The 26,492-nt window shown below is 42.8% G+C and overlaps 1 protein-coding gene across 2 annotated transcripts in view; it reads right to left on the bottom strand.

Annotated features, from left to right (window-relative positions):
* MMEL1 (membrane metalloendopeptidase like 1) overlaps positions 1-26,492 on the bottom strand; it is a 128,163-nt gene that overhangs the window by 44,366 nt on the left and 57,305 nt on the right. For both annotated transcript variants that reach the window (XM_075190166.1, XM_075190165.1), the window contains exons 3-5: positions 2,076-2,111; positions 1,593-1,754; positions 396-476 (exon numbers count right to left, since the gene is read on the bottom strand). In XM_075190166.1, coding sequence (XP_075046267.1) covers positions 396-476; positions 1,593-1,754; positions 2,076-2,111 — 279 coding nt within the window. The remainder of the gene's footprint in view (positions 1-395; positions 477-1,592; positions 1,755-2,075; positions 2,112-26,492) is intronic.

Below are 26,492 nucleotides of genomic sequence, written 5' to 3'. Positions count from 1 at the left end.
GATTTATCAAACCTTCCATAAGGGTAAAAGTGGAGGCGTTGCCCATAGCAACCCATCACATTCTAGCTATCGTTTTCTAGAATGTAGGGGATAGATGATAGCTAGATTCTTATTGGTAGTTATGGGCAACAACGCCACTTATCCTTTTTAGAAAGTTTGGCAAGTCTACCCCTAAGTGTTTTTTTAAACAAATAAGGTCTAGTGGCGGCACGGCCAAACTCAGAGTAGGGGGCGCTATAACATTGGCAGTAGAGAAGGACTGCTGGTTGAATTATTATATAATTATTATATATTGGCAAAGCAAGTAATGGCCAATTATACGTTTGCAATTAGTGGTGTGAATAATGCATCCATTGAGGAATTTGATGTACTATTATGGTTGTACTTTTACTTACTTTCATTCATGCAGGATTTATATAAAGTTTTGGCTTTTTTAAAGGCATCGCGGTCATCCTGGTCCGGCATCTCTAGCAAACCTATAAAAACGAATTATTAAAAATAGGTTACTGTATATTAAAATAGTTCGCATGGTTTGGAAGTGTAGAGTGACATTAGTCCTTGATAGAATATATTGGTAGAAAAAGCTGATGTTTGCAGAGTTCATAAGACATAGGGCACTCACTTATACCTAGCTTAGTTCCTGCAGACCAGCCCTCCCTACAGGTCTGAGTTAGCACCTCTTTTGCTAGTTGTCCATAGTTACGACTTCCATAACTTTGAAATAAAAAATTGGGGGACACATGTGTGACAGAACACTCAGATTGTAAAAACCATCCCATACTTGTTTTTAGGTCTGAATCAATGTAAAACAATTATTGGAACCTGTTATAATTTGTCACGTTAATTTGGGTACACCAGGAGTGTAAGTGATGGAGAAATAAATATTATGAGAGAGATTTTGGGTAATAAAAGGAGCCTTTCCTGGAACCACCGAGAGATCTAGGCATAGTCCATGTTCGTACTAACCAGCCTTGTTGGAGCCTGGATAAAAGGAGAACTGTGACCAAACAAAAGGTCGGACTAGTGTATGAGATTTTATAACCAAATAGAACGATCTCTAAGACTGTTCTTCTATGGCTGATTGTGGTAGTGTCTTGGCCCAGTGGTTAGGATGAAGAAGACCTCCTAAGCTTATTGTCTTGATTTGCAGAGGGTGGACCGACAGGGGATGAGCTTTTAGTAGAGCAAAGAGTAGACCGTAAACGGAACTCACCACCAATCCTTAGTGATGAGTTGGGGAAACTATTACCAAATATTACCCATTCATCTTTTTTTCAGGATGCCCTTTGAATGATACCATGACTCCTAGTAAGGAACAATCATTGCTACACTGAAAGCATTCTCCGACCAGGCTACATGAAGTTCTCGATGTGTGGTAACTCCAAACTTCCTATAAGATGAATCATCTCTTGGCTGAGAATAATGAATTGTTTGCCAATTGATACTTTGGCCTTGACATTCCTTCGATGGCCATATAGGTGAAGAATAATCAGCCACCCCTATCATGGGTGCCCCAAAAATGGAGCATTCGACTCAGAGCTGGTTCTCAGAAGGTTATATGTCTTCATGTGCGATCAAAAAAGTTGCCTTACCCTTTAATATAATCTCCATCTCATCCCGAAGAATATCAAAGATGCTGTATCGGGAACTGGTTTCAGGGATAACATGTTTATTTAACCAACCACCGCAGGCGTATTGATAAAAGTCAGTGCAAGGCTCGATGGAAGGGTCCATGTTTTGGATGATTCTTGCAGCTAATGGGAAAAATATATATATATAAGAAATAAATCTGTCAAACCAATAAAATATTCAGATCACTGTGTTCACCATCATCTGTAAACCTTAATGGGGGGCTTCCCACTTCCAGGTGACTTTAAATTAATCATTGGTTTATATGTAGCCCCCTACAACTAAATACTTTCCAGCCATTTCTTTATATCAGCCAGCAAAGTGATTTATTTGTGTGTCCTTGGGATACAACGCTATACAATGCAGATACTGTGTTGTATGTCAGCCCAATTTGATAAGATTATTTTATAAAAGAAGTGAAATAATTATAAAAGGTAATACCATACCTGCGGTAACACATCCTGTTGTCGTGCATATGGTCTCTGAATAAAATAAAAATAAAAATGTATTTTATTTAACATCAGGAGATTTTGAATGGCTAAAACTCACATACAAAGTAAATGTATACACTTTTTTTTTTCCAAATACTGAGCATTATTTATAAATATATGATATAAGGTAGGGAGGTTTGACACACGTCTATAGTCTTAACTGGTGCAAATATATAACTAAAGATTAAAAGTGATGAAAAATGACAAAAAAGATGTAAACATTTTTTTTTTTCATAAATCCTGTAAAAAATAGTTTTTTTGCTTTGCATGCTGTTCCTGTAATGAATGTATTCTGCACTTTTTGCGAACTCCCTTCTTACAGAACCTTCTAACATGGTGAACTTCTAGTATGATTTCCTGGTTCTTCATTCTGTGACTTATATCTCTCCTTCCAGACACCTGAATCCTTTCCGCCTTTCTACATATTAGACATATGAGGCTAGATTTACTGAAAATTGCGTTTGGTGGCGTTTTTTGGTGACTACACATCGCCGGCAGTTTAGTGCTCCAAACCACTCCAGTTACCATAAGGCGGTTAGAAGCTGCGACGTAAAATGGCTGGCGACGTTGGCCAGATTGAAAACAGTCAAACCGCCGATGGTCTGGTCAAAACTGCCATCAAAATCGCTATAAAAAAAGACCGTTTTTTTTTTACCTGCTTCTGTAGTAAATCCAGCCAATGGGGTAGATTTATCAAACCTTCTAAAAAGAAAAAAGTGGAGGTGTTGCCCATAGCAACCAATCAGAATTTAGCTCTCATTTATCTAGGACATTCTAGAAAATGACAGCTAGAATCTGATTGGTTGCTATGGGCAACACCTCCACTTTTCCTTTTTGACAAATCCTTCAAATAATTCTCATTCAAATAATTCTCACTGCTCCTAGTATACACAACGCAGCACCTAAATGAATACGTGCATTTATTAATGGGGCTTACTTTCAACTTGTTGTGTCCCCCCCCAGTCTAAACAATGAAAACCTAACTCTGTTTGTAACCGTCTTAAATTGGTCCATATATAACTTAAAGGGTACTCATTTGCACCTCTTGAAATGATCAGATTTTAGGGCAAAGGCAAACTGAGGGGGGGGGGGGTTTCTAGTGCCTGGAAACCCCCCATCCCAGCCTGGGGTACTGTATGCTTGAGGTGGCTGTACCCTGCCCCCAGGACCAGCTACTTTGCAGCTTGTGCGCAGATTGTTTCTGTCTGCACTGTTCACAGCCATCTCTCCCCAACAAGTACTGAAAGCAGCAAGAACAGGTAGGAGAGAGCAGGACAGTCTGTCAACTGTTCTGACACACTCATCGGGACTTTGTCCTGACTGTAAGGACAGTTGGGAGGTATGTCCCGCTTCACACGGCTCTGCTCGAAAATGGAGAGCTGTGTGCAGGCAGCATTGCCCGTGTATATGATGGGGATAGAAAGAGCTGGAGAGTCGCCAAGCACTGTCTTAAATTATAGCCACGCCCCCATGTATGCTGGTCACGCCCACTGGCGGCGTGGCGTGGAAAACCACTTTCTATAAATCCTGCGTTTGCCCCTGTGTGGATTACTATTATTGTCATCTATTTGTAAGGCACCGCAGTGCTCAGCAGTGCCGTACAGTAGGGAAAACAGGACATAAACAAAACAGGGATGTACAAGGTAGACCAAATTAATGAAGGCATGAAAATAAAGGTTGTGGAAACTTGTGGGCATAGCTGAGACAAGAGGAGCAAGTTTTGCTCAGAGTGGAGATTGGGACAATATCGAGGATGTGCCAATGGATGGTGTGGTATGGATGAAGGATGTCCAAACATATGAAAGCAGAAAGCTATGTTTAGGAAAATTAAAACTATATAGTCTGTAAATTTTAGCTACATTGGAACCTTAGGAAGACTAGAGGAGATGGACAAAATGACTCTACTAGTTGATGCATTTAGAGTTGGCAGCATGTACAGTTGCATAGGGCCACCGTTTGGATGGAGGCACGCTTTAGATTGCTTAGTAGAAAAGTTTTGGTATAGAAGTATTTGTTTTTTAAGTGATTCTGTCATTGACCACGAACAGGCTGTTATCTTAGGTTACTGCCACTTTACTGCAGATGGCATCAATACTGATCCCGACTGGATTCTCTACAAGCTGTATGATAACTTTTTCATAATCATATTCTCCATTGTGCATGGCCACGAAAATACAGCCGAAAATCAGCAATAACCTTTATTTAAACTCCCAGTAATATTATATTGCCTGTATTATTTTTCACTTTAACACTTCATTTTTCATATGACTTAAAATGCAGTGGGCCAAATTCAAATCGTCACGTTCCTTTTCATATCCAAAGCACAAACTAGCACAAACTAATCAAACAACACCAGTCCAGAAAATATAACATCTCGTTTCACCAGGAATGTCGGTCCTTCAGCCCTAGTGAGATGTCCCTACCATCCAACACAAATACAACAAGAGAATTCCTTAGCTGCCGTGGCAGTAACGTCAAGTTTATTGGTTCTTCGTTATGTTGATTTAGTAGGGAGGCTTTAGATTACATTGAATTCTTTAGGTATCCACCAAGGATTTGAGGCTCAATAGTTAGATCTCACAACAATATTTGGAATTACTGGCGTACATGGGGGTATTGTAAATGATCACTGAATTGGCGTCACCAATGGGTTGGTCGATGTTGTATGCAGGTTTGGAGTAAATTCCACCACCCCCCAAACCCCAACAGTCTAGTTTTCTGTGCACCCACATACCCCACTGTACGTTGTCATAACTCAATGTATTTCTCCCACTGCATCCCATATCTGGTATGATGCACTCTATACTGTAGATTATATTAATATTAGAAGTCACCAAGAAGTTTTGTGACCATATAAAGCACGAGGCTCTACGCCAGTTTATGCATACATTTACATTACTTATTATTAGAAATACATTTAAATAAAGCAATCCTTATTCAGCCCATTGTCAAAAAGGTTATAATATGTTATTACGTTATGTGAAGTTATAAGTTATTAATGCACAACATAAAAATAATTGTGCAATATGGGCCAAGAGTGCGATCCCTACACCAGTGATATTCTAGACCTGAGTATAAGAGGTCTTTTCACAAAGCTGGATCTGTTGCAGTGCATTATAATCATGCTAGAAGAATATTTACGGCAATGGAACAATTTTATTTGTTAAATTGGCTTCTCCTATAGTGGAGTTTTCATTAGTTAAAGATACCATGTACAGCAAGAAGGGCTGTTCCCCCCTCCCTAAACCCCGACATTAACCAGAGCAGAGAGCCGGCTCCCCGTCCAATTGGGCTATGCTGCAGGGGAATCGAGCACACTGCAAAACTGTCCACAGCTCCAGATAGAACTCTGTAGAGTAAATTCCGTAGAATTCTATTCAGGGGCGGAGCTATAGCCGGTACAGGTGGTGCAGCGACTATAAGGTCTAGTGCTTCACTGTGACTCTATCAGGCCACCGTACACGGGACTGCTCTTAAGCATGTTCAGCGCTTGTAGGAAATAGACACTCCCCCGCCAAAGAAAAAAAAAATTGCTATAGAGCAATTTTTTGCAATTAGGGGGCATATTTCATTAACAATAGCTTAACTAAAGGTGGAGTTGTCCTTTAAGTACTAGTTTGTGCCATCTATTTCTTTATACTTTGTACTGCCCAGTGGAACAAATGCAGATTGGTCATTTTCAATATTTAAGCTATAAAAGTATATGTTTCTTTAACCAATAAAAAAACATCTTAATTTTTATACAATATTTATTAAGTCTGTTGTTAAGGTTCTGCACCCCTGGTGATAGTGATCTGCCAGATGTATCCATAGGGCTCTACTCAATGTAACTTCCTCTGTTTTGTGTAACAGGACATTTTAGAAAGAAGCCTTTTATTGTTTAAATTCTTTACATTTTGATACACAATTATGAAAAACGATACATTTAACAATGTAAATGCCATATTTTACTCTTCAGCAACAATTTCACAATTTCCCTTTAATGGAAACCAAAAAAATGCCTTTGAAGAAAAGGAAAAAAAACCCCCAGAACTTCTTGGGTTTTTCGTTTGAATACCACAATTTGTACAACATGGTCCCGCTGTGGATTACATTTCAATGTTTCATATTTTTGGCATGGGTGGTTTGAAACTAATAGCGCAGTGAAGTAATTATTCTTGTTACTTTTAATTGATGCTGTAGTCTGAAATTGAGCAGATCCACAGAGTGCCTGGGAGAGTGATATCCCAGTAGTATGTCTGAGGTTTCCACTGGGAGACTTGGCAGCACGGAACGATCTAAAACATTGGATTTTGTAAATTTATAGCTATAGATGTTACTGAGTTCTTGTCTGGAAGGAATTCCAAACTTGTAAAGTAAATACAAAAAAAGCAGTAATGAATATATATATATATATATATATATAAATGTGTGTGTGTATATATATCCCAATTTTAGGGCTCTGTCCCACCCGGGGACATGTTTATATAGCAGAGCAGCGATGAATGGGTGCAGTGTTTGGAGGGGAAGGCAGATATCTAATGGGTAGCCTAGTGTCAGCTCTCTGGGACCATAGTCACACCCCCATCACAACGTGGTCACGCCCCCATTGTGACATGGCCATGCCCACTTGTGTGTTGTGCCCCTCCCCCTGCCAGGGACTGAAATGTTGGGAGGCATACATAATAAGAGAAGAGCTAGATTTTAGCTCAGTGATGTAGCTCTGCCCCATTCAGTGACATCACAGACCACAGGATGGGGGCGCAGTAAGCAACAATGTTGCAGTGAGTATTTGGGAGTAAATAAAAGGTTTTTGATCAGGAAATGGTCATAGTCTGATTGCTGCCTATCACATATTAAATATATATGTACGTGAATAGTTAATGGATTTAAAACGGAGTTGCACATGACAGACTAGCACATAGGCAGGATACAGTCACAGACATTAAAAAGCATTTTCCTGTCTGCCAAATGAAAATGTGCTTTGTAACAGAGGCAAAACACGGACAAGTCTTTTCAAAATTCTTAATACATTCCTAAATTATAATGACACATGCCTTACAGTGTGAAATTAAAGTTGAGAGTTACTAACAAGGTTTTGACAGATGCCTGTTTTAATTAGGTAGCTGATATGATTATTTCTCTACAAAAGTCCACATTTGTTCATGCGGCAGAAGAAACATAAATCGGCATGGGGGGCTTTCAGAGTGCACGATCTAACTCCACTTTCTTGTAAGTTTTATTTTCTAGGAGGTTTGGTGGTATTTTGCAAATATAATCCTCTATCCTATCTGTAAGTGATTTCTATGTACACTCTCCAGCAGAGCACTAAACTTTCCTGGAGCCCAGAGTGGTGGGGGGGGGGTTTTCCAAGTGCCTGGAAACCCCCCTCCATGCCTGGGGCACTGTATAATTGCGGTGGCTGGACCCTGTTTCTGCTTTACACAGCTCTGCTTGAAAAGGGAGAGCTGCGTGCACCTAACAGTAGTGTACGCAGCATTGCCCATGTATATTATGGGGGATAGGAAGAGTTGGAGAGTAGCCAAGCACTGTCTAAAATTATAGCCACGCCCCCATGCATGCTGGTCACGCCCACTGGTGGCGTGGTGTGGAAACCCCCCCTCTACAAATCCTTCATTTGCCCCTGCAGTAGAGGGGGCCCCACGAAGACATAGCACTCGCTATGGCTGACCCACTGAAGATGGTAGGAGCTTCTGGGTAAGTTCGAGTTGCATGCACTCTACTAGAGAGTGTATATAGTTACACATACACCTGAATATACATTTCTTATATCATTGTCTTTCATCTCCGTACACATGAAGAGGTGGGAAAAGCAAAAGCAGACTGTGTAGACCTAGTACTGTAAGGAATTGTTCATATAATTACAACACAATTAGACATGTACGATTCAACAGATATGGGTTTTAGGAGGTGTCAACAATATACCTAAATTAGGCTCCAAAAGACCCTAAAATACAGAATATATCTAAGCTGCAGCTCCCACAACATGATCTGTACCTGTACCAAACAAACGGAGACCACCAATAAATAGGAGAGCGCTAAGCATAGATATCAAACTATATCCACATTTATTCATAAAACATCAGTGTATATAAATATTACATAAATGTATAAAAACCCAGGGTTATGGATATCAAGACTCCACCAAGTATGAGCAAGCAAGAAAATCACCCGACGCGTTTCTCAGCAGACAGCTGTTTCATCAGAGTCATGTAAAGAAGAAGTGTCTCTTGTAGGTAGCAGAAGTCAGGTGCAACGAGACATAATCATGTAAATCAGTAAAACCTTTTGATTGCCTAATTGCGTATTGACCCCTCCAGCTAATAGTAATTAATTATTGTTGCGGCTATATTATATGAAGTAGTGGCCAGTTACTCACAGTACTTAATTGACATGTCCATTTGGACTACCGCAAGAATAATTCTCATCCTAAAAAATTCTATTCCAAAAATTGTTTATTTTATTTATTTTAAAGGAGAATATAGCATATGTTTGTATTTCATTGCATTTGCGGCCATCACAATAATTCCGACATTATTCTCTCTTGTGCATATGACACTTAACTACATTATTATATTGTGTACAAATAGGGTAACACGATTTTAGCATTATACTGCTAACACTGTCAAGCTAAATCTCTGTGCTTTCTATATGCTATTGTGTGGCGGAAGTATCCTCACATAGGCAAACCGAGGAGGTTTCTTAGTGCCTGGAAACCCCCCTCCAAGCCTGGGGCACTGTATAATTGAGGTGGCTGGACTCTGCCCCCACTGCATACGGCTCTGCTTGAAAAGGGAGAGCTATGTGCACCTAACAGTAGTGCACACAGCATTGCTCATGTATATTATGGGGATAGGAAGAGTTGGAGAGCAGCCAAGCACTGTCTAATATTATAGCCACGCCCCCATGCATGCTGGTCACGCCCACTGGCGGTGTGGTGTGGAAACCCCCCTCTACAAATCCTGCTTTTTCCCCTGTCTCAGTTGCTACTCCTAACATACACCTGGCACAAATGCTTCTGTGTTTGACCTGGACGAATCTTGCCCATGTCTATTCCTAGGTGCATTCGTGGCACAAATGCATCCAGCTCTAAAAGACCACTTTAGTATCTTATATTTGTCGTCTATACATTATTTCTTTAGAAAGGAGTAGTCTCCTAAATTTATTTATATAACACTACTACTTAGAATTTCAATCCTAGAAAGCGTTCCCAGCCCTGTACCCACCTGGGATTAACGGTCACTGCAAATCCCCAAATCTTTATTTAAATTCTGGCTCAGAGGAAACGGTGTAACATGAAATTTGGTTTCCCTGCGTATACAGACATGGATTATCAAAATTAGACACGCAGTAGGTAGGCAAGGGTTATATTAGTGGTCAGGGGATGATTTGAAAGCCGTAAAAATAATACGGATTATTGTGACTTCAACCAAGGTAGAAACAAGAATTCTTGGAACACAGACAATTAAAGAAGAACGCTGGAATAGTCAGATGTGTTCTTACTCATTATTTACACCATGACATCACTCAGTCTGAGAGAAATCACCATTGCAGCCATCAGTCAGCAAAGCCTGAGTGAGATTGCACAACTGATTCAATCCGTAACTCAGCAATTTCAAGGACACAAATGGGCGACTCCTACCTGCAATGTTAAATGTTTCCAGCTTGTTGTTCCCAGTAAAGACGTTGAGTTAAAGATACATTTATAACAATGCATGTAAGTTAATTTATTTTAAACAAGTATTCAATTGTCTAAATAAACGCTTGGTTTGCTAATGGCAATGCAAGTGTGTAGGGCTCACACATGTCCCAATATCTCCAGGACACTCCCAGCTTTGATCACTAGATGCCATTAGAGAAGAACGATGTGCATTTTTTTATTTTATTTCTGAGACGACTCTTTTGCGCCCCCCAACTAGCGGGATCGAGGGCGGGAACGCCTATACAAACCGTGGCACCAGCAAGTCAAGGTACCTGGTTTACATTCATTTGGTTTTAGACAAAAAAAAAGAAGAACTGTTGGTCCAATGTATTTAGTTTGCCAGATTTGTGAAATATAAAAGGAGAATAAGATAGATGGCGTTTCAATGCTATTTTTTAGATCACACGTCTTTCTTAATGATACAACAGTTTGCTGAATGTGCAATAATTCACACTACTCAATGCACGGTGGCTCAGTGGTTAGCACTTCTGCTTCACAGTGCTGGGGTCACGAGTTCAATTCCTGACCATGGTCTTATCTGTGAGGAGTTTTTATGTTCTCCGTGGGTTTCCTCCGGGTGCTCCGGTTTCCTCCCACACTCCAAAAACATACTTGTAGGTTAATTGGCTGCTATCAAAATTGACCCTAGTCTGTCTGTCTGTCTGTCTGTCTCTGTGTATGTTAGGGAATTTAGACTGTAAGCTCCAATGGGGCAGGGACTGATGTGAGTGAGTTCTCTGTACAGCGCTGCGGAATCAATGGCGCTATATAAATAAATGGTGATGATGATTCATGCCCATTAATCAACACTACTCCATGCCCAGTAAAACATCCTGCCCCTAGGTTTAGTGTTTTAACCTGTCTCCATTTTCAGTAATACACACTGCGATGATCAGTAATATACCCTGCCTCCGTAGGGAAGGGAAGAAAATTAATTCATTATTTGGGAATTTTTGGGTATGAAGATGAGAGCCAGTTTGCACAGACTTATGCTAGTTCTTTCCCGCAGGAGGTGTACTACAAAGCAATCCATAATGCTTTAATAAAGCCCTGTGGACCATGTTCCATAGAGCTCCGTTATTAAATGACTATGACCAGATCAAGATCTCTGGCTCCAACAGTGTGAGCTGGTTCTCAGTTTCAGGAAACACCTATATTTTTGGGAGTACCCCCTCATTTACTATACACGGGGGTATATTTGATTAAGTAGGGGTCCACCAAAGGGCACGTTGTCCCTGTTACCAAAACACAGTGGTGGGACAGTTTTGAGGCAATTTTTGCATACACTTTTCATTTTTCCAGGAGGAACTTTGTACAATTATATTTTCTTTCTTCTCAAAATCACAGCGCTCCACAATCACTGCGAAATAGCAATGCAATTATACAGAGCTGCTATGTGAAGGCATTTTTAAGTTAATCTACTCGGGAGCAGAATCGGAAGCTCTGGAACATGTGGTTAAGTCCTATAATTGCCTAGAAAACCTCTGAATAAGAACAGGATTCTATTATGCTATCACTTGAACAAACCTGCTCTAACGCTCTCATTTTAATGTAATGTCTTTAAAAAGACATTAAAAAGGCAATTGCTTCAGAACAGATTTTAAATGATTCGTTTTGATACTAAAGGACTATTGTCTGCAGCCAGAAAACTTGGCACAGGGCTGACAGAGTCTGTTTAAAATAGGTAAAAAGTTACTTGTGTTAGATGTTCCTTCTCATACACTGATGTAAACTGCTGTTTCTGATTGTGCTACAGGTTCTAACAAATCAATTGACTGATGTATTACCATAAAAGGGGGTGGAGTCTGGTCAGTGAGATGGAAAGATTGCAATGATATTAAGCACATACTTGCCAACTCTCCCTGAATGTCAGGGAGACTCCCTGAAATAGGGGTGATCTCCCTCACTCCCTGAAGAGTCTGGCATTCTCCCTGAGGCTGAGCCAGTACAAGACGTGGTTGGCTTCGCCATCTGTGGCATGATGACACAGTTCAGAAATTGTGTCCTATGTCCATGTATTGATGCCTATGGAGTTGGCCATTTTCATGGAGACCAAGATTTAATCAAAGACTGACAGGTAAGACAACATGACTTCAGTAATGGAGACAGAAATGTAAAAGACACTTCAGTCTCTAGAGATTCATTAGCTGCTTTTCTTTAACGCATAGTTGCCTACTCTTCCGGAATGTCCGAGAGACTTCAGCATTTCTGGAAGACCTCCCGGTTTTCGTCCCTGCAATAGATAAGTGGCAGGGGGCGGGGCTCAATGACGCAAATATTGTGTGATATTAGCCCCGCCCCTTGCTGTAATTTGCCAAAATTGTGACAATCGTTTAGGGGACGGGGCCAAAATGATGCAATTTGTCAAACCCCGCCCCCGCATGCCCACCTCCCCCGGGATCTCCCTGAAGCCAACGAGTAAAAGTTGGCAAGTATGATTAAGCATTGGTAAAAGAAACCTAGCAAATTAGATGTTTAAATTGTGTTTGATACAGAGTTGCATTTGACACCCCAATCTTACACTAGTTTGACAGGAGCCTCAATTGAGCTATTGTTACCATTTAAACACTTCGTCTACACGCTAGTCTAGCCCCTCCCACTTCACCCGTTCCTAAACATGGTCATCTAAGAGTCGCCTGAACAGAAATACTCTGTGCTGCTGTTAACCTTCTAATGTTCTGGTTATCTCAAGGTTTTCTAGCCTGTGCCCACTTTCTAATCTTCTAGTACATGTATTCCCTACAAATGACTACAATAGGTGTTCTGACACTGGTCAAGTTGGTCTACAATTCAGAGAGCGCAACTGATTAGAATGAAAAAAACAACTAATTCTTAGTGTGTTACAATTAGAGATGCTCACTGACCGCCGTGAACTGGTTTTGGTTTTGGATCTGGATTAGCTTCGTGTTTTGGTTTTGGCAAAACCACCCTCCTGTGTTTTGGTTTTGGATTTTTTAGAAAAAATCCTGAAATATGCTAAAATCACATAATTTTGCTCTTTTCTTTGTTCCTACATTATTATTAACCTCAATTACATGTTGAGTGGGTTTCCTCCGGGTGCTCCAGTTTCCTCCCACACTCCAAAAAACATATTGGTAGGTTAATTGACTGCTATCAATAAATTGACCCTAGTCTCTGTCTGTCTGTCTCCCTTTCTGTCTGTCAGTGTGTGTGTTTGTCTATATTAGGGAATTTAGACTGTAAGCTCCAATGGATCATCTAATTGCCTATAGCAACATTTTGGTAAGACAATAGGTATTTTGAAGCTTATTTTATCTGATTGAACAAAAAATTCATGATAGAACAAACTGCAGGATTTTCACTACTTCAAATGACAAATTGTACTTGGGGCTCCTAAGTATGATGGAGATTCAATAATCAGAATTAGGTAAACGCATTTTATAGGGCTAATGAGGAACAGTTAATGAATAGACCCTCTGTGCAGTAAGAGTTTGAGTTCATGTTTATGGTTAGTGCATTACACTTTGTTTTGATTTGCCTATCAGTTTATTTAAGCTTCCGATCCTGTTTGTATGTTCTTTTAGCCTATTATTTCCAGGTCTCTTTTATAGTTCTAAATAATTTCCCAGAAACATAGTTGAGAGACATCTATCAAAACTGTCTCACTGGTAGCTATGCAAAACGATGCTGTACCTCAAAGCATCTAATCAAATGTTTACTTTTATAAGTACACCAGAGAAATGGCAACTATATTATGTTTGGTAACTATTGGTTATAGTACCTTTTTTGTTGCATACTTAACTGTGCACCAGTTTGCATTACTGTCCCTCATTTTGTTTAATCTATTTGAAACTTACACAGAAATGTGTACCATTCAGTCTGTTAATGCTGGCAAAATTTATATGAACCTACCCATAATGTCATACCTCCCAACTGTCCCGATTTAAGCTGAACAATCCTAAATTTTTGGGCTCTCTCCTGTGAGCCAGAAAGTTGGGAGGTGTGTCCTGTCCACTAATACTATTCATGAAGCAGCGGTGAACTTGTGCCCCTGGGGTGCGTGGCCATGAATTGGTGTTGGCAGGGTGCTAGGTACGCCAATCATTACATAACCAAGCCCCCTTTCCCAATCCCAGTCTCTCCAAAGTTGGGAGGTACGACTTGTTTATCTCTGGTGTAAATCTCAGACTTGCCCACTCCGGGAGACTTCCAGGTAGGTCTCCCGGACTCCCGGGAGAGCAGGCCATTCTCCCACATCCTCTAGGTTGGGAGCCTCTGTAACATGGTGAATTGCGCCATTTAGGCCTCACCCCCGCATTAAAAGTACGCTGTCACGTCATAGGACCGCGTGGGTGGGGCCAAAATGATACGATTCGCTGCGCCCCCTTCCGTCCTCACCTCCCAGAGGGAAGGTTTAAAAAGTTGTAAAATATTAAATAATATCTGGAAATAGTAGTTTTATTAAATTACATTACTGTTACTTTTATTATTAAAAAGAATGATATTTCTCATTTAATCCTGATGATGTCCCATTTCCCCTTATGTAACTCACCTTTATAGATGGCTACAGCAACTCATTTACTCAATACTGTGTCCTCCAAAAGACCTTGGGCCTAATAAGGACAAGGTGGTCCCCAGCTGGACTCTTTCCGGTTATTATATAGACAGAGCCAGTGGTGGCAGTGCAGAAATTTCATTTGTACTTGTATTGAACTGAAATCAGTTAGTCCCTTTAAGTTGAAAACACTCTCTAAATGCTTTTCATTTGCATAAGCTTTATCTAATTAAGCATTCAGTCTGCCATGAAAGAAACTAATTATTTTTCTCTTTGACAGAGACAAATGCAATAAATGAAGCGCACAATCTCTGAGATGTGACTTGTATTTCAGCCGTCTCTATTCTGGCCCATCAGGAATAATAATTTAAAACCTCCTCTTCAGGATCACCCATATTTTGGACATTGTTAGATAAGGTGTATTTTAAAGATAATGGAGGCGTGTCAGTAGGTTTAGGAAAAAGTAGACCAGATATTCACCAGCTACAGCTTTGTATTAAGCTGGGTACACACCTATGCAATCATACTTCAGATGTAATGTCTATAGAGATTTCACCAACGATCAAAAGTGCCCATGAGCATGACAATTCATGATTAACCTTCAGATCTGTGATCTTCGTCTCTCAAAACCATCCACTGAAAAAATTGTGACTTTATACACACTCTACAGATATCTGCCTACACTGCGTACACGAGTGAGTACACACTAACACAGATGCCCGACATGGATCAATCGTTGATCGTGATTTTTAGGAAGTTTATTAAACCAATTCAATGTGTCTTGAAAATCTAACCAAATGGTGGGGAATCGTGTAATCTGCACGATAGTTGCATAGGTGTGTACCCAGCTTTAGAATGACACATTAGATCACACTTGTCTACTCTCCCAGAACTCCTGTATTTCAGGAAGACCTTCAGGACCCCTGGAAGAGTAGGCCACTTCCCCAGATCCCACTTCTCTTTCCTGTGAAGTGGTGGGGGTGGGGCCTGGATCACGTGGGTTGTGCCATCAGGCTTTGCTTCCTCTGTGAAACGCGCAACTTGTGTCATCGCACAGTGGTGGACAGGGCCTGATGATAATTATTAATTAATTGTTAGTCTTTATTTATAGGGTGCCACATGAGGTCTGAGGGCCGCATAGAGGGCAAACAACAAGACAGTACATAACAAAAGTTATAGATAACGAGAACAGGAGGGAAGAGGGCCCTGCTCACTAGAGCTTACAATCATCATCATCATCACCATTTACAATCTACAGGGAAAGTGGCAGACAAATTGTTGACAGATGGGGGTGAGCCAATGTAAGGGGATCTGGTAAGAGATGGAGGATGAAAGAGGGTGAGATATACCACATGGTGAAATGGTTAAATGGAGGACTGGTAGGCTTTTCAAAACAGGTGGGTTTTCAATGACCGTTTGAAGTTATACAGGCTAAGGAATAGTCTGATAGAATGAGGGAAATTGTTCCAGTGTTGGGGGCAGAACGGGAGAAATCTTGGATAAGGGAGTGAGATGTGATTACAAGATGGTAGGATAGGCGACGGTCATTGGCCGACTGGAGTGGGCGGGAGGGACTATGTATGGAGATGAGAATGGAAATGTAGGGAGCAGTGGAGTTGGAGAGGGCCTTGTATGTGAGAGTGAGGGGTTTGAAGAGGATTCTGTTGGGGGAAGGGAACCAGTATAAGGCTTGGCAGAGTGGGGAGGCAGAAGTGGACCAGCGAAAGAGGAAGATATGTCTAGCTGCAGCATTAAGTATAGATCGAAGCAGAGTGAGATGGAAGTGGGAGAGACCAGTACGGAGAAGGTTGCAGTAGTCGAGATGAGCAATGATCAGTAAGTGGATAAGAGTTTTGGTGGCATCCTGGGAGAACTGCATAGATCTGAAGGTTCATCATAAACCCTCCTTCCCTGTCCCTCATAATAACACAAATCCCTTCATTGTCACATCATCATGCCCCCGTACTTGCCCCTTGTATCCACCTCCAAGAGGGGAGGTCCAAAAAGTAGGCAGATGTGCATTAGATTTAAGGCTCCGGATGTCCCTTTCATTCCACCCAAAATTTCTCCTCATTTAAGCTTCTGATGTATCTAAATTAACCGGACAAGTAAGAATCCTATAATTATTACTGGGACTTAAATGTATGTATGGGGGGGGGATCTTAAGGGCTGAACACATGGGTGTCCCGGATATATTAATTTTAAAAGTATGGGAATCCTAATTACATTGTAAGCTCTCTAGGGTATTGGGCCTCTTTCCTATTGTATTATGCTTGAATATGCTATTTTAGATCATATATACTGTATATTGCCACAACATAAAGACCAGCTCTGTGCTAGATTCCTGAAATAACTGAAGAGAAACTGTCTCGTTAGAGATTTGAATTAAACAGTGGTTGATAGAAACATTGTTCCATAAAATATATTGATTGGTTGTCATGGGTGATCAGTATTTTGGAGGGCATTATCGTCATTCTCTAATTAAGGAAGTGTATCTCTAAGTTACATCCTTCTAGAATTAGGTGGTGGGGCTTCCTGACTGACTGGCTCACAGTACACGCATAGAGATGATCACCAAGTGTCTTCTACCACAGTTACTGTGAGGAATACAGCTAAACACTTTAGTAGGAGAATGGCATGGTCACTGTGTGCGTATATATACATCATACTTTGGGTATGAATTGGTGCATCTGGATGTGTGGCTAGCCTGCCTAGCTCTCAGGATAGGTTTTACAACCTACAAGTGCACCTATGTGTGAAGCGTTCTCAGTGTCTCTCCGCTTCAAGGATGCGAAAGTATAAATGCCACATTAGTACCAGCATTTGCCATAAAATAACCTTTTTCATTTTCGCCTAAAATACAACTTGGTTTAGCCACATATGACTTAAATGAATCATGTGTGAGGGAACATTGGGACTGTTGTATGTATTACATGTGGCCCTTTTGTGTGTGAAGCCCTTTCTTACATTTTTTGGGGGTGCACCTAAAAATGCCCCCCTCTGCACAAGTGCAAGATGGATGCGCAAACCAGGTGCCATTGAAAATATAGGACGAGACCCGGAGACTGCAGGTCCTTATGCCGAGTGGAAATGGTTGTGCTCCCCACCGCATGGCATGATCTAAGAATGTGCCCTCTTCACGTTTTTTTAATCTCACTTGTTAAATACAATCTTGTTTCTGCAGTCCGGCACAAAATGATGCGTAGGACCTATAATCCTACACTTTGCCAGGGCACACTCCCTATCTCCCACAGTCTGTCTCGGCAAACTCCGCCTTTCTGCTCGGCAAACTCACGAACATCGGCGGAAGTGTGGGCATTATAATCAATTAGTGTGAATCAAGACAATCTATAAGTCCAAAGCTGGTTTTGTTTTGTGTAAATTACGTTCCATCTGCTTCCCAAATCTTCCCTTACATATCCCCCTTCCCAAATGTTTCGACCTAGGGCTGAAATATATTACAGCCTCATTCGAATGTTTCGCATTTCCATAAGATGTGCAGAATTAATATTTCCATGCAGCCGGCAGTTAGTGATGGCTACAATCTAGATCAGCTCGGTGCCCTACCTCCCTCATATCATCTTATCAAAAATATAACAGTTTAAAATTTGTGAAGGCAGAGGGAAATTATAATGTGGTGCCGAAGAATTTCATCCAGGGTAGTTTTGAAGATCTACTTGAATACTATCTCAGTTCAGTTGCTGGAACCAATGTGTTTAACTGTCATTGCTGTTGCCATCTCTGTTCCTCCTTTGGTGATCTCTACAGCCTCCCTGATGAAAGCAGCTGCTGCCACACCTTCTGTGGACTTTCGGAACAAGTGTCCAGTCTCTGTGTCCAACAGTGAGAGCGATGCCATCGATAATTACAGGGCACACAGCTCCTCTGAGCTGCCAAATGACCACAGGAGTGCGCATGCAGCACCAGAGCAAAATCCTTTTGCAGAAACAGAAGAGAAAAATGGTGATGGACAGACACGGTTGCCAGCAGCTGACTTATCTTTTATGTCTCTAACGTCTGTGCTCTCTTCTTGTAGCAACTATGCCACACCATGGGAAGCTGCACAGAAATCCCAGTCGTCAATAGCTGCTTTATTATCGGTGACTGAAAACGCTTCTGCCTCACAGTAGCCTCACCCACTCTCCCTACCAGCTAATACAACTGTTATTCCGCTACCCAATGTATCATGTGTTCCCCACATCTTTTAGGCTGTAAGCAAACCTTCTGTCTCAGACACATGTTGTTATTTAGTTGTATCCTGATCCCATACTTCTATTTCTAACACATCTATTTCATATTTGTAAGAACACTGAATTGATGACTCACTGATTGTAAGTGGAGACATAAGAACTCGCTGTTTTATGAAGGCATAATTTACAGTAGTTTATCCATATATTAACATCTTTTGTATATTATAAGTACAGTTTTTCATCAAGTTGCTTCTCTCCACATTTTAGTCCTCTTGACAGTTTTACTACAAGGAAAATGGATTTGTTACATGGGCCTCCTGCAGATTTACAATAACCGTTTTATTCTTTATATCTGATACCGCTGTGCATACTTGTAAAACCTAAGAGTCCATTCCCGTTACAGTTGTAAAAAAACAAAAACAAAATAAGTCCTCGTAAAAACACTTAATGGCGCCCCCAGGTGGTGTAACAGATATGGAAGTTAGAGAAAATTATGCCGGTGAGGTTTATATAATATGTTATATATAATTAATTAAACAATTGGTGGCTACAGTGGCGGTATATTGGATCCTGCAGTGACATTACCTAGAGAAAAGAAATAAAAAGTCCAGCCATGATGAACCATAGGCTTAACCCGGGTCAAGGGTGGATTTAAACATCCTAATGCTTATATATAGAAAATGCTCTAAATTAGGAAAGATATACTCATGTCGCACGGTCCACAGCTCCCTGTTCCCCAGTTTTCAATTTATAGAACAGGCGCTGATTAAGCAGCATAAAAATAATCACATAGTAAAGAAAATTATTTTTTCTGCTGCCTCTTGAATCTCCATTCATGAGTGGAGATTTCTGCCATTTTTGTCATTACTTTTGTCATTAATGACTATAGCATTACAGGTAACACTCATTGAATACTTAAATATTTTTTTTGTGTGTGTTCTTTTGTGACTTTATATCCCACATGTATAGGCAGGGCCGGATTAGCCCGAGGTCTAACTGGTCTACAGCCCAGGGACCTCGGGCATTCAGGGGGCCCTTGAAAGTGCTCAGCAGCATTATTGATCGGTCGGGGGCGCCCCCGGCCCGAGCATTGCTGCTGAGCACTTTCAGTGCGGTCCTTCTCCGGCGCGCTGTAGTCTCCTTACTGAGGAGATCTCGTGAGTCTCACTCTCACGAGATCTCCTCAGTAAGGAGCGTACAGCGCGCCGGAGAAGGACAGCAATGCCAGGAGAAGGAGGTAAGTGCCTTGGGGGCTGGGGGCGGCTCGGCTCACAGGGGGAAGGCCTCACCGGAGGGGGCGGCTCGGATCACGGGGGTGGGCTCTCCGGGGGGGGTGGCTTGGATCACGAGGGGGGGGCTCTCCAGGGGGGGGTCTCACAGGGGGAATGGAGGCCCCCTGAGCCCAGGGGCCTCCATTCCCTTAATCCGGCCCTGTGTATAGGACGTATCTTGCAGTCTATTGGAGCAGGGCAGACCTAGATCAGTATTCAGCAAGAGAGGTATCTTCACATCCGCTCCGCGTTGAGTATGGACGTGCGTATGCCTGAGTAACATTTGTTTTGCGTGCCTTAATAAGTCAGGCTCAAAATCTTAATAGATCTGCAGTGCTCGGAAGAATGAAGAATGAGGTCACTGCCCCATAAAAGGGGAATCAGCATCCTACTTTAGTCATAGTTCTCAGAGCTCTACAATCAGATCAGAATACAGAACTACAGAATCAATATAAAAATATAACATCAGGTTAGAAGCAAACCCATCGCTTCCAGGCAGCAATGCCGGCCAATCTTTATGTGTAACTTTGCTTCTTTTTATACAAACACATTGGAGACACCCTGTCCGGCTTTTTGATGTTCCCATCTGCATGCGCTCTGTGCAGCATTTCTGGTCAAGGATAGAAATGATTATATCAGCGAAAATTAAACATTACTTCAAAGTACTGCCTACTGTCCCATCTGGGCCACCACTGCGATGCATTGGAACATTATTTTTCTACTACTGTTCCTTTGAGCCTCATTCATGTCCCATATAACTCCTACAGTGAGAGGACATCAGGGCCATCTTCATGTCAACCGTCACAACATTTTCAGCTTCTATTTACAGTTTCTTATTATTAGATATTAATGTGCGTGTAAAATAAAATGAGCCTAGATGGCACCAAGGGTCTGATTGCAGCAACCCCTCATGTTCTGCATGACTAAATAAACCCTGCAGACTGACACTAATCCAGGAAAAATCTGCACAATGCACAATGCACAGTCATCATCTGCTGATATGCCTGGTACGCCCGGGGCAGAATTAGAATTTTTGTTTAGGGGGAGACTTCCGGCAGGTTAGGGCCCCCTCCCAGGTAGTGCTTCACTTTGTCCTTCACTTTTCATTCAACTTTAGTCACCCATCCAGCGTATCCCCTCCACACTTGTCCCTTGGACCACCCCCTTTGGGATCTCCTGGAGGGGTGGTCCAAAAAAATAGGCTGGTATGTTCCAAACCTTTCGAACCCCTGCCAGTCACATGACCCACTTCACCACTCCCATCCTAAACCAGTCACATGACCCACGTCACCACTCCCACCCTGGACCAGTCACATGACCCACCTCACCACTCCCACCCTGGACCAGCTACATGACCCACCTCACCACTCCCACCCTGAACCAGTCACATGACCCTCCTCACCACTCCCACCCTGAACCAGTCACATGACCCACCTCACCACTCCCACCCTGAAACAGTCACATGACCCACATCACCACTCCCACCCTGGACCAGTCACACGACCCACCTCACCACTCCCACCCTGAACCAGTCACACGACCCACCTCACCACTCCCACCCTGGACCAGTCACACGACCCACCTCACCACTCCCACCCTGAACCAGTCACACGACCCTCCTCACCAATCCCACCCTGAACCTCACATGACCCACCTCACCCCTCCCACCCTGAACCAGTCACATGACCCACCTCACCCCTCCCACCCTGAACCAGTCACATGACCCACCTCACCACTCCCACCCTGAACCAGTCACATGACCCACCTCACCACTCCCACCCTGAACCAGTCACATGACCCACCTCACCACTCCCACCCTGAACCAGTCACATGACCCTCCTCACCAATCCCACCCTGAACCAGCTACATGACCCACCTCACCACTCCCACCCTGAATCAGTCACATGACCCTCCTCACCAATCCCACCCTGAACCTCACATGACCCACCTCACCCCTCCCACCCTGAACCAGTCACATGACCCACCTCACCACTCCCACCCTGAACCAGCTACATGACCCACCTCACCACTCCCACCCTGAATCAGTCACATGACCCTCCTCACCAATCCCACCCTGAACCTCACATGACCCACCTCACCCCTCCCACCCTGAACCAGTCACATGACCCACCTCACCCCTCCCACCCTGAACCAGTCACATGACCCACCTCACCACTCCCACCCTGAACCAGTCACATGACCCACCTCACCACTCCCACCCTGAACCAGTCACATGACCCACCTCACCACTCCCACCCTGAACCAGTCACATGACCCACCTCACCACTCCCACCCTGAACCAGCTACATGACCCACCTCACCACTCCCACCCTGAATCAGTCACATGACCCTCCTCACCAATCCCACCCTGAACCTCACATGACCCACCTCACCCCTCCCACCCTGAACCAGTCACATGACCCACCTCACCCCTCCCACCCTGAACCAGTCACATGACCCACCTCACCACTCCCACCCTGAACCTCACATGACCCACCTCACCACTCCCACCCTGAACCAGTCACATGACCCACCTCACCACTCCCACCCTTAACCAGTCACATGACCCACCTCACCACTCCCACCCTGAACCAGTCACATGACCCACCTCACCACTCCCACCCTGAATCAGTCACATGACCCACCTCACCACTCCCACCCTGAACCAGTCACATGACCCTCCTCACCACTCCCACCCTGAACCAGTCACATGACCCTCCTCACCACTCCCACCCTTAACCAGTCACATGACCCACCTCACCACTCCCCCACCCTTAACCAGTCACATGACCCACCTCACCACTCCCACCCTGAACCAGTCACATGACCCTCCTCACCACTCCCACCCTGAACCAGTCACATGACCCTCCTCACCACTCCCACCCTGAACCAGTCACATGACCCACCTCACCACTCCCCCACCCTTAACCAGTCACATGACCCACCTCACCACTCTCCCACCCTGAACCAGTCACATGACCCACCTCACCACTCCCACCCTGAACCAGTCACATGACCCACCTCACCACTCCCACCCTGAACCAGTCACATGACCCGGCTCACCTGTTACTCAAAATCCCATTCATCATTGTAAACATAGATTCTACATTCCCAATCACTTCCCCCACCTCCCGTATCAGGTACTGGGGTGCACGCTGATGCACCGACGTCCGGCCAACTCTTACAATCTATCCCTCTATACCACACCAAGTTATGTGCCAGTCGGTACAAACAGGCCAAACTGTGTAAAACATAAGCATGATATCACAAAGCAATTAGCATTGTATCAGCGTGTACTCTCCCAGTCTGAAAGGGCCTCTGCTGAATGTTCATCTTCCCAGATTAACAGATTAATGCTCATGTCGCTCACTAGCTGGACACAGTTCATCAGTCTAAACGCTGCACAATATGTAGTGATGTTGTGATCACTGTATATCGCAGCATCGCTCTTTTGATCATCCAAGCCCAGGAATTTTAAAAGCAACTTTGTGACTCCAACGGAAAATGCTATTAATGATAAAGAAATCTTCCGTTACTATGTCAGACATCTGAGTCTGTTTATTTGCTGTGATGCGCAGCTAATCACATCTAGAGACTGCCGACAGCTAATTTTCTTCCCTTCAGAGGATAAGTAGAAAATGATATGCTATTATTATACATCAGAACAGCTGCATACCGTTCTGATTTAAGGCTATTAGTTAGAAGCTATTTAGATTTTTATCTAGAGAATACGGATAAACTTCATGACACTGACAGAGCATCAGGGATCTGAGTCTCTTATCCGTTTCTCCATCTTTTTTGTCTCTTGTTTACCTACCCTAATCTTAAATGTGACCCACCCTATTGGGGTAGGCTGGGCTGGGGGGCAGGGAGCATTTCCCCCTCTGGACCGATCCCATAATGGGCTACCTTAGGCTGGATCACTGGGCCACCTGCATTTTGCAAAATGTTCCTAATATGCTGCTGAGACGAGTCTTGTCCCCCGGGCTAAAATTTGCCAGCCCTCCCCTGCATTGTCTGCCTGTCTACCCCACTGTACCTCTCATAGAGCCTGTCTTTTTGGGACCTGTCTCCCCCTAATATCTCTTGGGGCACAGTTTCCCTCTTTCAAGTATACCTGTCAGACCTCTTTTTTGCACTGTTCTGAAATAACAGCACGGTGGCTCAGTGGTTAGCAATTCTGCCTCACAGCACTGGGGTCATGAGTTCAGTTCCCGACCATGGCCTTACCTGTGTGGAGTTTGTATGTTCTCCCTGTGCTTGTGTGGGTTTCCCCCGGGTGCTCCGGTTTCCTCCCACATTACAAAAACATACCAGTAGGTTAATTGGCTGCTATCAAAATTGACCTTAGTCTCTCTCTCTTTCTGTCTGTGTGTGTGTGTGTGTATATTAGGGAATTTAGACTGTAAGCTCAAATGGGACAGGGACTGATGTGAGTGAGTACAGCCCTGAGGAATCAGTGGCGCTATATAAATAAATGATGATGATGATGATGAATGACGGTTCTAAATCCCGCTGTGAAAATAATTTTCCTTAAGTCAATAACTTGAGTTATAAAACACCATATTCAAATAATATTTTATCAGAAAGACATGTCAGGACAGTGCATCCGATAAGGGGCTGCCCTGGCGATGGCTCAGTTTCACTAACAACTACGGGTCCCAACCCACAGATTTTACAGTGTTTAGGCCACACATGCACAGACTCAGTTTTGTTAGATAACGGAGGGGAGAGCCCAAAGCCTACCAGAGAGAGATCCGAAAAAACCCTCTCCTGCGAGGCTCTCCCCATAGAACGGCTCCCGCCATCTTCAGATAGCATTAGCCATCGGGATCAAGCTTAGCTTTTCGGCGCTTGATAAATTGTCCCAGACCTCAGTCCCTATTGAAAATTATCTCTGATTTCACTAGAGCTCCTGTTAAATTACTATGATACTAAAATAAGCCTAAACCATGCGAGACATTTCCGCTTTGTTTAAAGCTGGATAAATAGGCCCCTATCACACAGGCGGCTGCACGGACACGTACGGGATGCTTTCAGAGCGCGAATGGACTTGAGCACAAGTGAATATGTAAGGTCCATTAACATAGAGGAACGTTATTATTTCTATTTTATATGATGGTTGTCTAGTACAATATGCTTTAGAAATGGATAACCAGGTTAAACAAAAAATTAACATGAAATGTTATAGCTATTGTGGTGTTTTATTGTATTAATCCTTTTGCTTCTGTGTAATGGTCGATTCCTAGAAGTACTCAAGAACGAGGCGTCATTCATTCATCGTCCCATTCTGATCACCACCTTCATATTATCCATAGGGCCTCAGTGGACGTTTCAGCTTTTACGTTTACTAATATCTCACCCCAAGTTCATTAGAAAACACAGCACAATCCAGCTCCAAGTGCAACGCACTCACATGAGTCTATCATCATCATCGGCTATTAATATAGCGCCACTAATTCCGCAGCGCTGTCCAGAGAACTCACTCACATCAGTCCCTGCCCCATTGGAGCTTACAGTCTAAATTCCCTAACATACACACACACACACACAGTCAATTTGATAGCAGCCAATTAGGCTACTAGTATGTTTTTGGAGCGTGGGAGGTAACCGGAGCACCCGGAGGAAACCCACGCAAACACGGGGAGAACATATAGCCTATTCTTTTTATACATGGCGATTGGGTTGAATTTCTATCACCTATTGCCATAATTTATCAATAAAATCTTGCCGAAGAGAAATACTAGCCCGGAGAGGTAACAGTCAACTTCCAGAGCGGGCCAATCTGAGGGGATAGAGATATGTGGGACCTGGCTTGCCGGTTAACTCAAGTACAGTGGAACTGAAAGCCCGGACTATTTAATAATAATAATAATAATAATAATAAATAGTAACAAATATTTAAAAATATTTGAAAAAAATATTTAAACATAAATTTACAATTAAATAAATGTTTATTTTGATAATAAAGCACATTTTTCATTGGTTTTCTTCTGCTGTTGCCATCCTGAGATGGTGATAATAGAACAAGTACTTTGGCAGTAATTGTACCGCCGCTGTCCTTGGTATATAAACTTTTGGGTGCGAGATCCGGCGCATCTTACCGCAGAATAGGACTACTGCCGGCAATACCAGAGCCTGGTAAACCCTCGATTTATAGGGCAAAACAACATCTCCGAGTACAACACCCATCTTCATTGGTGATGGGGCTTTTTGGCCTACAATATATATATAACTAACAGTAGCAATTAAAATCAACTGCAATCAACTGTGTGGAGTTTGTATGTTTTCCCCGTGTTTGCGTGGGTTTCCTCTGGGTGCTCCGGTTTCCTCCCACACTCCAAAAACATACTGGTAGGTTAGTTGGCTGCTATCAAAATTGACCCTAGTCTCTTTCTCTCTGTCTCTCTGTCTGTGTGTGTGTATATTAGGCAATTTAGTCTGTAAGCTCCAATGTTGCAGGGACTGATGTGAGTGTGTTCTCTGTACAGCGCTGTGGAATCAGTGGCGCTATATAAATAAATGGTGATGATGATGAATGCCCTATTACCGATCAGCATGCCCAATGCACGCAAGATAGTGAAAACCTAACTGGACCGTGCAAACCTCAGGGTTTATATAATGCTCTACCATTATTCCATTAGTGTCCAATCATCTATTATTTCAGTATTACAATATCAACTGTTCCTTTGA

This window comes from Mixophyes fleayi, chromosome 11 (assembly GCF_038048845.1).
Source record: "Mixophyes fleayi isolate aMixFle1 chromosome 11, aMixFle1.hap1, whole genome shotgun sequence".
Lineage (NCBI taxonomy): Eukaryota > Metazoa > Chordata > Amphibia > Anura > Limnodynastidae > Mixophyes > Mixophyes fleayi.
This window is presented reverse-complemented; position numbering and strand designations above follow the sequence as displayed.